Source organism: Thunnus thynnus, chromosome 19 (genome assembly GCF_963924715.1).
Source record: "Thunnus thynnus chromosome 19, fThuThy2.1, whole genome shotgun sequence".
In the NCBI taxonomy this organism is placed as follows: Eukaryota; Metazoa; Chordata; class Actinopteri; order Scombriformes; family Scombridae; genus Thunnus; species Thunnus thynnus.
This window is the reverse complement of record NC_089535.1, coordinates 25,326,756-25,341,709: the sequence shown is the minus strand read 5'-3', so window position 1 is coordinate 25,341,709 and position 14,954 is coordinate 25,326,756. Positions and strand designations below refer to the sequence as shown.

The window sequence follows — 14,954 nt, the reverse complement described above, 5'->3', positions numbered from 1 at the left end:
ATCAAGAATTTTTTACAATATAGTGTTATTTATAATTGTGATATATTGTAAATTGTTTATAATAAGTGTAATTTTCCTGATTCTAGTATAGTGTTATGTGCCTTATTCTGTCTTTGTTTCAAGACACTGACACTCATTTATAGAAAGTTCTTATAATAGGTTGACTTTTATTGGAAACAGACTTATTGGTGAGTTTTTTTCACACAAAACAAACCAAAACAAAATATGACTTTTCAGACATGGGACTTTTTTGGGAAAAGCAGTGTATTGTTACGGGTTAAACTACCCAACTACAACTTTAAAATGCTGCTTACACATGAATGCATCAGTAATGGTATTCCATAATAACCTATTCTATATAAGCTGTGAGCCATTCTGCTTGATGAATACTTTTGATACTTTGGCATATTTTGCTGATGATACTTTCTATATACGTGTACATAAATCTCATGTAATTGTATTTTTTCATCACGATATTTCTACTTCTAATTAACTAAAGGATCTGAATATTCATTGAAAATATCAGTTTAGGGTTTTTTATTTGAATCTTAAGAGAATATGATAGGAAATAAAGTTGAGAATAATAGGAGAGAGAGTGCAAAAGAACATAACAGGTGACACTCAGGTTCTGTCTGCACACTGCTGAGCTCAAGCATCCAATGACTGTCCAGTTTTATTAGTGACATGCAAGCAAGATTGTTTTGGCCACAAGTTAACAATACACAGTTTGGATGGTCTGAGTATATTAACTGATTTGGCATGACTGGGTTGGCAAATGTAGAGGCTCAGTGGAGATGGAGGAATGAGTCGGGAGGTTGGAAAAAATATCACACGGAAGCTGGTGTGTAGTTAAGTAAGAAGAGAGGAGGAGAGCGTGGGCAGGAGAGGAGGATTTAATGGGAAAGAGTTTGTGAAAGAGGAAGAATGGGAGCAGTTACGACAGGAGAGCAGTGATGACAGGACTGTTATTAAAGCTTACACTAATAAATGCTCTGCAGCCCATTGAGGAGCAGAGATGAAGACATCAAGATGAACATCAGCATCCATGTGTGTTTTATACACACCCTGTGTTGTTGTATCATTTTATTAGTTTCACATGTTTTTTGAACAATAATTACAGCTTCTGTGATTTTGTATTAAGATAGCTACAGCAGTTACTCTGGATAACACAAAGCTGAGGGTTTCTAAATATTTTCTGCCCTCTGCTGCCATTTTTTTCATTCCAATATGATTTTTAATGAGTCAAGAAGTTGTCATACGGTTGTTTTGTAAAATGCGTGTGTTGTGAGTGAGCTCTGAATAGATGATATATAATTAGTTTTAATCTTTTTTACCCTGATAGCAGTAGGAGGTGCTGTTTGTCCAGCATGTTCCTCTAAAGCTGCAACTTGTAATTATTTTCATTCTTGAATCATCTATCAATAGTTTTTCTCAATTAATGGTTTAATCTATAAGATGTCAGAAAAAATATCCATCACAATTTCTTAGTCCAAGGTGATGTCTTCAAATTGCATGTTTTGGCTGTTCAACCCAATACTCAATTTATAAAGATATAAACCAGAGAAAAACAGCACCTTCTCAAATTTGAGAAGCTGGAACCAAAGAAAGTTTGCCATTATTGCTTGATAAATGATGATGAACGATTAATCAATTATCAACTTTGTTGTTGTATAACTCATTAATCAATAGGCTAATTGTCTCAGCACTACTTTTGGTCCAAAGGCAAATATCAATTAGATTTTAATTACATTTTTGTGGGTATTCACTGTCCCCTGAGGAGAAATCTTGATGTTTTTTGTGACCTATAACCTTTTATTTTGTGCTACTCTCAGTTACACTTGTTCCCCTGAAATATCAAATCTAATGGACTGGATATAATGGACTTCACTGACTACATCCCTGCTCCCCAGAGGATAAACCCTTTTGGTTTTAATTAATATGTCAATTGTTATATCATTACATTTATTTAGAAAATCCAACAGTTTTAGAAGTATTCCATGACCCTATCTGCATTAGCAACCCCACATAGAGCCTAAACCCAATGCCCAGTGTCATCTGCCATTTTTTTTATCATTGTTATCTGAGTTTCCTGCAAATGATCTTCATAGGAACTCACATTTTTCTTTTATCACTTTTAATTCACAAAAAAATGTAATACAGTAATCATATTATACAATAAAATTTAGTCAAAAGCATAAAAACTGTTGTTAATTCTTCACCTGAATGCAAACAAACAGTACTGTAACTACTGACTGAGTCAAATGTGCAGCCTGAGCTGCAAAGCACAGCCAAATTACACACAACCCAAACAAACTCCACACAGATAATATTCAACCATAAAAAACTCACTCATAAATCGTGGTTAAAATTGGTCATTTACAGTTTTTCATACACCACATACTATTACGGCCACATTTGACCTAATGGAGTTTTTCCAAAAGTTCCAATTGGATTTAGAGCAGCTTTGTTCTGAAATGTTTGCTGTGAGGAAATGTTTTGTTTTGGTTCCTCTACAGGAAGGTCAAAGGTGCAGACCAGCACTTGGAGCAGGTGGGGATCCAGTGCTTTTGGCAGGATGAATACAAGAACTAGAAAACAGATTTCTCCTAACCTCTGCACCATTCAATTTGATATATGCAAAAGACATTTCTTAAAGAAAACAGATTATGCAAAGCCTTAGATGGGAAAAATACACTTTTACAGACTTAATTTGAAAGCAAATGAAAAGAACCTCAGACATTTTCCTCAAATTAGTCTCCTTTCTGTTTTGTTGGAGCTGCTAACACTAACACTGCCCCTCTGTGTCACTTCAAAATGTCCAAAATGCCTTTGCCTTGTAAACATATGTATGAAAGCAAGCCTTAGTTCTCACTTTTCTGCTTAAAAATGCAAATAAAATGTCTACTGTCAAGTCCCAACTGAAAATTGAAAATGCAATACAGTTTTGTTCTTGGTTTCTATTTTAATATCTTTTCCTTCCTATTTTTCTTCCTCCTTAAAATTTTATTGCTATTCCCTCATTCTCATGTTCTTTCAGTGCATCACTCACTGTTCTATCATACCATACAGGAAATACCACAACAGTTATGTGCCATCACAAGCCTGTTCAGGATCTCCATTTTGTCTGACTACATATGGCTAATTCTCTACCTCCGCCCGATCTACTGAAGCTTAAAGGATACTTAAAGGCAGGAAATTTGTAGATGAGTGCTTTCTAAGTGCCATAGTGTTGATAATAGACTCTGTATTGCCAGACTGCCAGCTACATTTAGGTTGATAACTGAAAATGTGATATTTCATAGTTTAAGTAAGGAAGTAGTATCTCAGCAGGTGCCTATAAAAACAAACCATTATTAAAAAAAAGTGAACTTTTCAGTCATGATGTTAATCTACTGTAAATTATTTGCACTTTGTGGTCACACAAGTCTTTTTTTCCTTTTTTACAAAGGCTTAGGGTTAAGTTTTGGTCATACTTTTAACCTTTTTTCCACTGTAAAAACACCTGGTTCCCATAATCCACTCCTTTTTCTAAAAATATCCAGTGAGGTTCATGATCTGGATTGAAAGGCAACCTGAGTAAAAACTGCAATTGTATCTGCTTTCATCTTTTCTAAGCAGCTTGTACAGAAGAAGAAAAAGAAAGAAAGAAAAAAGTTACATTTGCTTTGCATTTTGCAACTGAGTGCAATCAAGCTATCAGGCTACCTGTCACAGTTATATAATCTGACAGTCCTGAACTAATTACCCACACTTTAAACACACTCTGAGCAGAATGGCTCTTTCTGCAGACTTGAGGTCTTTTGGTTTTTGGGGTCATCTCTGGTGTTGGAGGTCCAAAGTTAAGCCCTAAGGGTCATACATGGGGTTGGTGAAAGTGTCGAGGTCAGCGTTATCCAGGAGACGACCATAGGATGTACGTCTGAATTGGTAAATAAATAGAAAAAAATGTGGGAACAGTTGAAAGGAGAAAAAGAAATAAGGTTAGTTAATATAGGACATTTTAATCTTTTACTTCATCAGTTCAGTCATCAGCTGTAGCCTCTTAACATCCACCCTTTTTTTTTTAAAATTTTTGCCTATTTGGCATACCCAAATGGAAAATCTTATAACACAAGAACTGTGAGGCCAAAATTATTAGCATGATTAGCATGTATTAGGCTTCATATGAAAGGTAATATGTTCTATGTCATATGTTCTAGTTTCTGGAAATGTGCTTGTTTAGCATGTGGCTAAAACACAACCAAAACAGGACATGTTTTATGCCAGAACTATGCAAATCACCACATATCTTCTACATCTTGTCAAGCACACCTGGATAAAATTCCAGACCTCTAGGCCTAATCTTAGGGGAGGTTTTTAGTTTGTGGTGTCACTGGTGTCCCCAAACCTCTCCAAAACATCTCCAAGTGACCAAATTGTACCAATTTTACTCATTACTATGTGATGCTAAGCCACTTACAACTGGCTTAAGTGGGTTGCTGGCAACCCAGTGGATGTTAAGAGGTTAAACTCTGAACACATTGTACATTTAACAATTGAGATACTGGAGGAAGAATTTTCATCATAATGACTGGAGTTTTACAACAACGCAGTCCTCTAAATGTACCTCAGTTTGACAAGGAATATATTCTCTAACAAAGATTTTTGGTCAATACTCTTATTTACAAACAGATAATGGGGAATAAAGATATACGAATGACTGCTCTTTTGATTATACAAACATTTAAAACTGCTGGGAAGTCTTAAACAACCCAGTTGGTTGAATTTAATTGGTTGAATGAAGCTGGTTGTGAACAGTTTCATTGAAACGTCTGGGAACTACTTTTTTTAGTAACCAGGACTCTAAAAAAGCATGTCTTTGATTTTTTAAAATGTAATTTTTCAGTGCTGTGAGCTTCACAAAGACAAGATAAAAACTAACCAAACAAACAGAAGAACCCTCAACAAATAAGACGAAAACTATCTGCAGTACGAAAATATGTTTTGTAATTTTGATTAACTATGCTTTTAAAATATTGAGCAAAAAAGTTACTGACTAGTCAGTGAGGCAAAAAGTCATCACATGAGCTTTGAACTTACCTGAACCTGTAGTAGTACAGCCCACCTAACACCACAATGGCAGTTAGGATGACCACACTTACAATGGCTGCAATACGTCCTGGAGAGAGATAGAGAAAGAGGGAGAGGAAATAAGTTTTAAAAACATTTTAGTCCTGCTGACCTGATGCTGTACAAGGTGTTTCAAAGTTCCTAAATTTCCTTCCTAATGTTCTTTCCACTTTTTACATATCATCGTGGTCTGGCAAGGCTTTGGTGAGATTTTTGGGGGCTTGCATTTGACATTTGTTATGTTATAAATATTTGGTTGAAATGTTGACAAGTCTTAACTAAGCCTTCCTGTTGGTTTTCAAACTCTTTGGTTACTCTGTGATTAGCCTTTGTCTGTGATTTTCACAAGGTTTCATGTCATATCGTCATCTAAACACGCCTCATAGTTCCCTGATTGGGCTGAACCATACGTGACTAGGCTCGATTGATTATCCTTCTCCACGTGACTGTCTTTAATCTTGTTCACCTGGTGAATATCTTACTCTGTATCAGGTAAGACTTGACTTTACCTCACAATGTCCCATGACCTTAAGATCTTTTTTTTTTTCCAGCAGACCAAACTGACTTTTGAGCTTTATTATTAATTAGTAATCTGCTTGTGGGAACTTGACCGAACACACAGCTCAAAGTCTATTTTTTGTGTCGATGTGAAATCATATTTGTACAGTGAGATGGTAATGTAGCCCAATAAAATGTTGACAGCTTAGGCAGAGTTCAATTAATAAACAGCGTTCTCAGCATCACTTTTTAAGGTCAAAATTCAAGTAATTTATCTCACAGACCATCAAGTTATGGTGGACTGTGTTGACAATAAAAAATATCAGCAGTGAGCTGGGAGGAGCTTCTTCTTACTGGGAGGATGTTGAAACAACAAGGACCTACTCATTGTTGGCTATTTACTGTAGATTATCAATCCTGAACTCACCATGGAACAAAGCTGTTCCATGAATCTTTGAACTCACTTGACGTTGGATTGGTGGAGTGTAAGGTAGCACTTTGCAATACACACTCTAGAGGTGGAATTTTAAAGTCACAGTGGTATGTGTGACTTTAAAATTCATTCCTATTCAATTCCAAGTGACACAGACACACAGCAGACTTACTGTATAATTTACTGTAGCCAGTAAAAGTAATCCATCAGTGTGAATGAGAAGCTACAGTAAAGTTTTGCAAAAGTACATCAGAATGCAAATATTAGATGATTATGTTTAACATTGTAAAGGAAATTCTGTTCCACATTTTCCAGGTTTCTGTCTCCTGTTTACCAAGTTTTTAATCTTTTACAGTCCAAGATGTTCTGACCAGCTAAAATTATATAATTTAAACCAGTTAAAGAGTACTCCCTGGTGGTATGACCCTCAACTTCAGGTCTTGCCTCATCTCTCTCTACCCTCATTTCAATTTATGTCATCTCTCTACTGTCACTGCCAGATTAAGGCATAAAATGCCCCAAAATACTATAAAAACAGAGGGAGAAACCTGCTAGTCAACTGTCGGGCCAATTGCAGCTGAGTGACGGCTCACTCGGCTGTGTTCTGACACCGGAGGACAGAAGCAGCTTTGGGGAAGTGTAGTCAGGCCAATGTTGACGAGTCATTCATCAAAAGTCTGGAATGAGTACAGCGATAAGGTGTGCCAGATTTGAAAAGCTGCTGGACCAAGTCAACGTGTTACCAGAGACATAAAAACTCCTCTCAATATAATACTCTTAGTCCGATACATCATCTGGAATCCTGAATTTAAGGGCAGTCTCTTTTTTTAAATGTTGAGGTATTTCAGTCTGGACCAAAGCTGTAGACAGAGCAACATTGCCATCCTTAGAGCCATGACGCTAGTGTGGCTAAAAATTAAGGGATGCAAGAAATTAGCAAAACTTAAGTCAAAAAGGTTTCACTTCTTGAAGGTTGGAGGTGTTGCTGGTCTCCTAAAAGTCCCTCCAGATTCAGTTCCTGACTGTTGGTTTCACGTGGTCAAAAAGAGTCACTGCATGACACAGCAATTTCAGCAACACATCTTGACTAAAAGCAGTCAAGGTCAGAAAACCCCACCCTGGCCATAAAAGAGTTGACGTATAATCAGATGTAACAAATACTGATGACGGGAAGGAAGTTATCTTCACATTCCTGCACAAGGAACAAAGTACAAACTTGATTGGAGAAGAGCACGTAATACTTGGAGTTGCAGGGCAGACACATAAGAAGTAGAAAGAATGGGCAGATATAAAGGGCTGTAAAACATGCTTATTGCATCTTGAAAAAATGAAGGTACGGAGATTTCAGGGCCAAAAATGATACATACAGCTCAAAAAACCAGGAACAATCACAGAAAAAAATGTGAAATGTGCAATGAGTGGCTTGTGGTGTCACAATGAATAATATGGTGAGAATGCATGTTATGAAGAAAAGAGGACAGTGGTTCATTTTCACTCATTCAGCTACTGAAGACCTGACAGCAAAGTAAACAAGGAACAGTGAGAGGAAACATTTTCACTTACATATTAACCACAGACTGACAACGCTGAAGGAGGTCAAAGAGGGGGAGGAACAGATACTGTACACTTAGACTCTGCATGCATATGTTTGATCTCTTTAATCAGGGCCGTATGATCACCTTTGTTGGGCTCCTTTAGGTGTAGTGTGTGTGGGGCAACATGTGTTTGTCTGTCCCTAAATGTGAGTGTCTCCTAATGTGACAATTTGCATCAGATTATCGTGAGAAACAAGTATTTTTGAGATAATCTGCAGTTTATTGGCAAACTATTTTGACAATGCTTCTATAAAAAAGTTAATGAGTAACTGACACATCATGAGGCAATGAGTGATTACAGCAGGAGTTTGTTTGTAAGAGTGAGTCCAGAGAGACAGCGTGAAAACGACTCATCACACCGATCTGGTTTGTGTTTGTTGACGAGGTATCATTTCTGGTTATGAGAGAAAGTGCTGAGAGTCAACTGAACAGTCCAACAGGAATTGTTGGGTCTCTCTCTCTGTAAATTGAAGAGTATGGTCTAGACCTGCTCCATGTGTAAAGTGCCCTGAGATGAGTTTTGTTGTGATTTGGCGCTATATAAATAAAATTGAATTGAATTGCATTGAATTTCCAGATTCTACTTTAGTTTAAATCTACCTGCCAGATTTTTCCTAGAGCCTAGTCTTGTCTAGAAACACAAAGAGCCGCAGATCAATTAGTGAGCTGACATTTCTGCTCTGTCAGTGCTGAAACTGATACTTGATGCCTATGATTTACTAAGTTGAATGTTGTACTAATAGGGATAATTATGGGATACTTATTCTTACTCGGTTGTCTAAAAAATGCTAGGTATCTGCATTTTTCAGGCAAAGAAAAAATGATTGTGAATCAACCCCAGTCTTGAAAAATATTTAGATTTTTTGGCCATACCGCTCCTCTCTAGCTTCATCGTTGATTTCATTGATAACCACGGCAAAGACAAAGTATATATATATATATATATATATATATATACTTATATATATTATTCCTGAGTCTGTTCATTGTAAAATAAATATTGAATAGTTAGTCTGTGCATAAACACATTTGACATTGTGTTAACACTTTTACTACTGGAATAAATATCAACAAGAAAAAAAACTTTTTGGAGTTGCATACCTGAACTCAGAGCCTTGGACTCCTGTGCCTCATGTACCAGTGTGGTTGTTAAGGCGGTACTGGTGGTGGTCTTGGAGGCTGTAGGGGTGGTGCTGCTGGTTTGGGGGGTGGTGGTGCTGGTGGTTTTGGTTTGGGCAGTGCTGGAGATGGTGCTGGTGTTGGGGGGGATGGTGGTGTTTGTTTGGGCAGTGCTGGAGGTGGTGCTGGTGTTGGGGGGGATGGTGGTGTTGGTTTGGGCAGTGCTGGAGGTGGTGCTGGTGTTGGGGGGGATGGTGGTGTTGGTTTGGGCAGTGCTGGAGGTGGTGCTGGTGTTGAGGGGGGGGGTGGTGTCGGTTGGGTCAGTGCTGCCGATGTCGCTGGTGGTGACGGGGATGGTGGTGCTGGTTGGGTCAGTGCTGTTGTTGTTGCTGGTGGTGTTGGGGGTGGCGGTGGTTTGGGCAGTGCTGCTGATGTAGTTGGTGGTGTCAAGGATGGTGGTGTCGGTTGGGTCAGTGCTGGTGTTGTCAGGGTTGGTGGTGGTGGTTTGGGCATTGCTGGGAGTGGTGGTTGATGTTACATTGGTTGAAGTTGTTGAGTAAAGCTCTGATGTAGGGTCCTGGGTCTGATAAGTGATAGATGTTGAGAGGGTTTCAGTTTGTGATGAAGCTGTTGATATTGTAGTTTTGTCCTCAGTGCTGGCTGTCACTTGCGTGTTTTGTGTAACTGCAGAGGTGGAAGTTGTGTTGTTGTTTGACTGCGTTGGACTGGTGGAACTTTGATTGTTGACATTAGCAGATTGGTTAGTTGATGGATTCACAGTTGTGGGCTGGAGGTGTCGTTCTGTTGTTGAGGAGGATGATGTTAGTGTGGTGGATGCCTCTGCTGTCAGTGTTGTCATTGCACAGCACAATAGTAGACCTGCAATTCAAGAAAAAAAGATGTTACTTACAAAGTTTATTTTAAGTGCATTCCCTCAACAACGTGTTTCAACACATATAAGACCGTATATTGTTGTTTCTCTGATCAGCTCCTTTTTATGCTCCCTACAGTCTTTAAGGAGACCATAGTGGAATCATCAGAGCCATATCATTTTTCTTGTTGTTTTTCATAGGCCACTCAGTCTAATTTTGTTTGTTTTATTTGATTGGTATTGAAGTTTATCGCTCTAATTTGTTGCGTAGTTGTGCTGTTGTTGTATTTTGTATATTTTTGCAAACATTTTGTTGGACCTCCTTAGAAACTAGGTACATCTTAATGGATTTATCTTAACTAACAACCAATTTTGTACAGCAAGAGTTTGCACTTGAAATCTATATGCAATGACTCGTTTGTCATTTTGGACAGGGTTTAAGATGTTAATCTGCAAATCAGTCTCACATCAAAATGTATAATAGCTACGTTGGTCCACAGTGCAAAATGTATTAGTTTTACAATTACGGCATCCACATCGTGTGACTGTCAAGTTTCTGTCCGTGGAAAAAAAAAAGACTGACATTTCTTTTTTCTCAGTTAACTTAAAATGATCCCTTTATATCTACATAGGGAGCGGGTCCTCTTCCATGGAGCCCGCCATGTTGCAGCACATGTTTCTACAGTAGCCTAGAATAGACAAACCAAACACTGGCCCTAGAGAGGGCCTTTTGCGTTTTTCACTAGTTTCATGTTCAACTACTGTTTTGAGTTGTCCGCCATCGGCGGGCTTCATTCCATTTCAAATTGCCGCCGGTTTCCCCCAACTCAAATCCAAACATCACTATCACTGTTAAGAAAAGGCACTTTATAGCCTGTAATTGTAAAATGTGAAGTTGCTCATTTAATTTTATATTTCCAAGAATATGTGGCTGAGGATATTTAATATGAAATCATCTTTCATAAAACATAGTGTCTTCCTCATTTAGTATTGAGCCACTTCATCTAATAAAGCACTCCAACGTTTTGTGTGTGTGTGTATGCATCAAATCTTGTACAATTGCTACATAAACGGGATGAAGACGGGGTTATCAAACTGGACTTTACATTTCACATCCCTCATTTAATCCCTGCACTTGTCACTTTCATATATTTCATCAAACTGGACTGTTACATAATTTAGTTATTTATGTACCTTCCACATTTAATTTTTGCTCCTGTCACCTTCATATATTTAATACACTTAATTTCTTCATCCATAGAGCAGTCCATATTTCCTTTGTACAGTCAATATTTTATTTCAAGTTCTATATCCCATTTCAAAACTATTACTATTCCATAAGGAATAGGATCCATTTAGGATATTATGGGACTTTTAAAAAAAATGAAACTATTAATTTGTGACTCATTTTTAAAGCTTTACATGGGTTTGGGACTGAGAGACATAGATGGGGTAGGGAAATCAGAAAGTAGAGTAGTTGAGAGAGTTGAGAGACAGACTAACACATTGTTGGTTTGGGTCTTTTCATGGGATTTGTTCTTAATAGGAAAAATATAGAATAATGCCAGTCGTATCCTTTAACAGTGCAGTCTGTCCGCATTTCAGTAGCTGGGACTTAAAAAAATAGCTTCACCAACGTTTGATGTCACTCTCAGAACAAATATAAGACCTAAGAGGCTTACAATTAAGTCTTTACAGAATTATCTAAGTTAGTTATAATTCTCTTAGATAGTCTCCTAGATGACTTTCACACTGAATAAGCTGAAAGTTATCTAAGCAGGAGTGCTTGGAAGCAGAGTTTTTTCATCAGTGGTTTAGTGAACAGGAAGTCAACACAGAGATCTGGTATGATGCGTTCAAGGTTTTCTCGTCTTCACAGTACTCTGGTGACAGTCTTTTAAATTTAGCATTTTATTTTATTAAGGACCAGAAAGAAAGTCACTGCATGATTCTAACATACTGCAAATTAATAAAAAAGCAGGGATTTTCAGCATCAGACTGTGACAGAAAATCAAGCTCTCGCAGAAAATTCAACTGAAAAAGGGACCATGAGTTATTCTACTGACACATTTTCCTATGACGTGAGACTTCAGTCAAACGTTGGCCGCAGGTTTCTATACAGCACAGCGTTCTTCAGAGAGTCAACGTTAAAAACAGATAAAAGGTTTCCTGCCTCTGAGCTTTGGTGACACGTATATCTGTTTAATCATTGGAATGCATTTATGTCAACACCAGTGGAAATATCTTATGTACTAAAAATTCTCACTTTTAAAAAAACAAATGAAACTTTACTGGATTTAAACCACTGAAAGGCTACCTTTATACTTTTTTTGCATTGTAAGCAATCACATAGACTCTTGTTGGCATATTATGTTAATACAGGTGATTTTATGAAAATTAAAACACGTCAGCATGCTTTATTCACTAAATGTTTTCGGCTATCTCACCTTCATCAGGATGGTGACAGGTGATCTCTCCTACAATATTATTATAATTGTATATATTGTGTATAAAAAAACATTTTTTCTGCTCAGAACTAGCTTGCGTGTGATTTGATAGTTTGGTTCAGCTGAATTCTCCTGCCCCTTCTGACAGACATTTACAATAAAGGACATTAATTCTACATAAACAGAGATAGAGAGGAATCGTATTTAAAGGCTCATCTCTAGGTGAAACAGATGTCAGAGTTTACTTACATGTTGTCAGAGTTTGCAGGCTGACCCTCATCATCGTGTGCCTGTGCTGTAGAGTCTCCAGAAACACTTGTGTAGCTGCAGCTCTGCGCTCTCCGCTCCCTGTAGACAGCTGTAGTGTGTCTGGCTGCCGTTGACTGTAGGTGACTGATTATGAGAGCCTGGGGGCGAGGCTACATGAGTCACATTCAAAACCTTACAGGGAGGCCCGGACATGGTATGAGATGTTGTAATGAAGACTTGACACCTTCAGACCATAGGAAGTGGCATATAGGCTAGGTGACAAAATGTATGGGTACTACTTCTGGAAGGGCTTGATGTAAATTCTGTGGTACTTTAAGTTTACAGTGAGCTCATAGTATCCAATATATATCACTGTATAGTGAGTACTGTAGCTCTTTATATGTTTATATATATAGTTTTCCTGTGATGGCAGTTTTGCTGTAATGAGATATTAACAAACAGGGTTGTAGCAGGGCTGTAGTTTTCTTATAGCCTTGTTTCTCATTATGGGATTTGTTGTAATTCAATATTGTCTATATCAATATTTATTTTGTTCTTTTATATATATATATTTTTGGTTTATATGCATGTGACTTATTAGATTATCAATGAGGGACATCTTAGTTGTAATAATTATTACACACCAGCAGACAGTAGCACATACATTTAAAATGTGGCCCGATGCTTCCAAACAACCAAAGAGATTTAAAAATAACTTGTAGGATTACAGTCCACAGGTAAACACAATAAAGGAAAAGAAAAGGTAGAATTATTCAGAAGTATTATTGTGGCCTTTTCGAGTGATTCAATATGTGTGTGTGTGTTTTTTTTTTATGGATTTCCTCTAGGTTTTATCTTGCACAAGCGTACACACTGCCTGCCTCTGCCTCTACAGATGGCAGTGTCACTGTTTGTCGGTTGGTTGGTTCACCACTTCATACATTTCATAAAATGGTAATGTATCTGTTCTAGTAACCAACACTTTCCATATGTATTGGCCACTAGACTTGTTAGACTAAAGGCTTTTGGCTTTGGATCAACTTACCTGAGGAATTCTGGCTGACAGAGACAGTGCCTTTATTTAAAGTGCTGCTGTTGATCCTGCTGCTAGCTGTGGTGGCTGTGGTGGCTGTGATGGCGACCGGTGTAGACAGGGTCCAATGTGTTGGGTCAGATCTTTTTGTAAAAAATTACTTAATTTGTCTGTTCTTATGAGTATTCACTATCAGATTATCTGTTTTTGTATCTTAACACTTTGTAAACTTTTCTGTGATGTGCTATTTAAATTAAGCTTATAATTCTTTTTAGTTAATGTTAAGTACACTTGCCTGTTCCCTTTACATTTTTTACACAGGGTTTGAGAATCTCTTCAGTGTTTTCTTGAAGAGTGTGCTTTATTACCCGGAATATCACCAACTCAACATGTATAATTAGTACCTGTTTAATAAGTAACTTTGACATGTGACATGCATGTTGTTTAAACCTAGAATAAGTTTTGTTTCTGTTATAGAATGAATTGAAATCTACTATATTGCAAATCTTAAATTTAGTGGTTTAATGTTTCTTTTAAGGACTCTCTCAGATTCCCAGCTTTATTTTGTAACTGTTTGGGTCATCCAGTAGCATATGTGACTCTGAGATAAGTATTCTGAGTTTCTGTTTCCCGAAAATGGTGCATTTACCCGGAATCCCACAAACAGAATTTAAAATGAGACTGCAGATTTATTGCTGATTGTGGTCCGATGTTGAATGTGTGATGTTATACTGAAGAAGTTGTTTTATCCAGCCAGTTTTATCTTTTTAAAGAATACCGAGCCATTGATCTAATTCAACTTTTCCCCAATGAAAATGAAAGATGAGAAATCCCAATCACATTGTTAATTAAATGTATTTTTATTTGAAGATGAACAATATTAAATAGAAAAACTAAATAAAAAAAAAAGATAAGAACAAATAATCCTGAAATAAATCATTCTGCATTGTAAACAACTGAAATCAGTTCATCTGTCCATTTATTTATTTATTTTTACAAATTGCAAGGCTAAGAATGAGATCAAATATTAAAACGTGTTTTGTATAACTTTGTTGTCAATATTTTGTTCAGTTCATCTTGAAACTTAAGAGGTGATCCGCATTAGTGCGACAGAAAATTACATTGTAAATTGATACAATAATCTTACCCAGTAGCACAGGATTTTGTTTGTAAAATATCAGATTTTGCAGCTGACAGTTTCCTGGTTGATTCTCATTTCTTGTACATTTCCCCCCATTTTAATTGTTCACAATAAAGATGAACTTGTTTTGTCCCTTTTCTCTGGTCAAGTGACACTATCTATGAATAACAGTGGTTGGTGTAAATACATTAATCTGGGATGTTTCCTGGAACAATAAAAATATCTTCTTTAGCTGGCAGATTTTTTGGTGTTTCTTAAGGAATAAAAAACAGATTTCAATGCTCGGTGCTCGGCTTCAACTGTAACAACATACCAAGATGAACATTCAAGTATGGGTGGTTAGAATTTGTGGGCAGACCCTCATCACTTTGTGCCAGTATATTTCCCCAAATTGTAAGCCTGTCAAGCTGCATGCAGCCTCTGTGCTCTCTGCTCCCTGTGGATAGCAACAGTGTGTCT

General features: G+C 37.2%; 2 protein-coding genes across 3 annotated transcripts in view; one reads left to right on the top strand and one right to left on the bottom strand.

Moving 5' to 3' along the window:
• Positions 1–14,954, top strand: part of LOC137171307 (uncharacterized) — an 82,128-nt gene that overhangs the window by 20,325 nt on the left and 46,849 nt on the right. The window lies entirely within an intron of this gene.
• parm1 (prostate androgen-regulated mucin-like protein 1) lies at positions 288–12,476 on the bottom strand. The gene is made up of 4 exons (XM_067574623.1): positions 12,322–12,476; positions 8,737–9,633; positions 5,080–5,158; positions 288–3,919 (listed from the first exon to the last, which is right to left on the bottom strand). The coding sequence occupies exons 1-4, from the start codon at positions 12,353–12,355 to the stop codon at positions 3,847–3,849; spliced, it is 1,083 nt and encodes a 360-aa protein (XP_067430724.1). The 5' UTR covers positions 12,356–12,476; the 3' UTR covers positions 288–3,846.

What these genes read in the sequence shown, in the direction of transcription:
- parm1 (XM_067574623.1), bottom strand. Translation starts at nt 12,355, where the DNA reads ATGATGAGGGTCAGCCTGCAAACTCTGACAACAT. An exon ending in CCTGCAAACTCTGACAACAT is followed by an intron (nt 9,634 to 12,321) that starts GTAAGTAAACTC and finishes CTTGAATTGCAG; the next exon opens with GTCTACTATTGTGCTGTGCA. An exon ending in CTGTACTACTACAGGTTCAG is followed by an intron (nt 3,920 to 5,079) that starts GTAAGTTCAAAG and finishes TTACCAATTCAG; the next exon opens with ACGTACATCCTATGGTCGTC.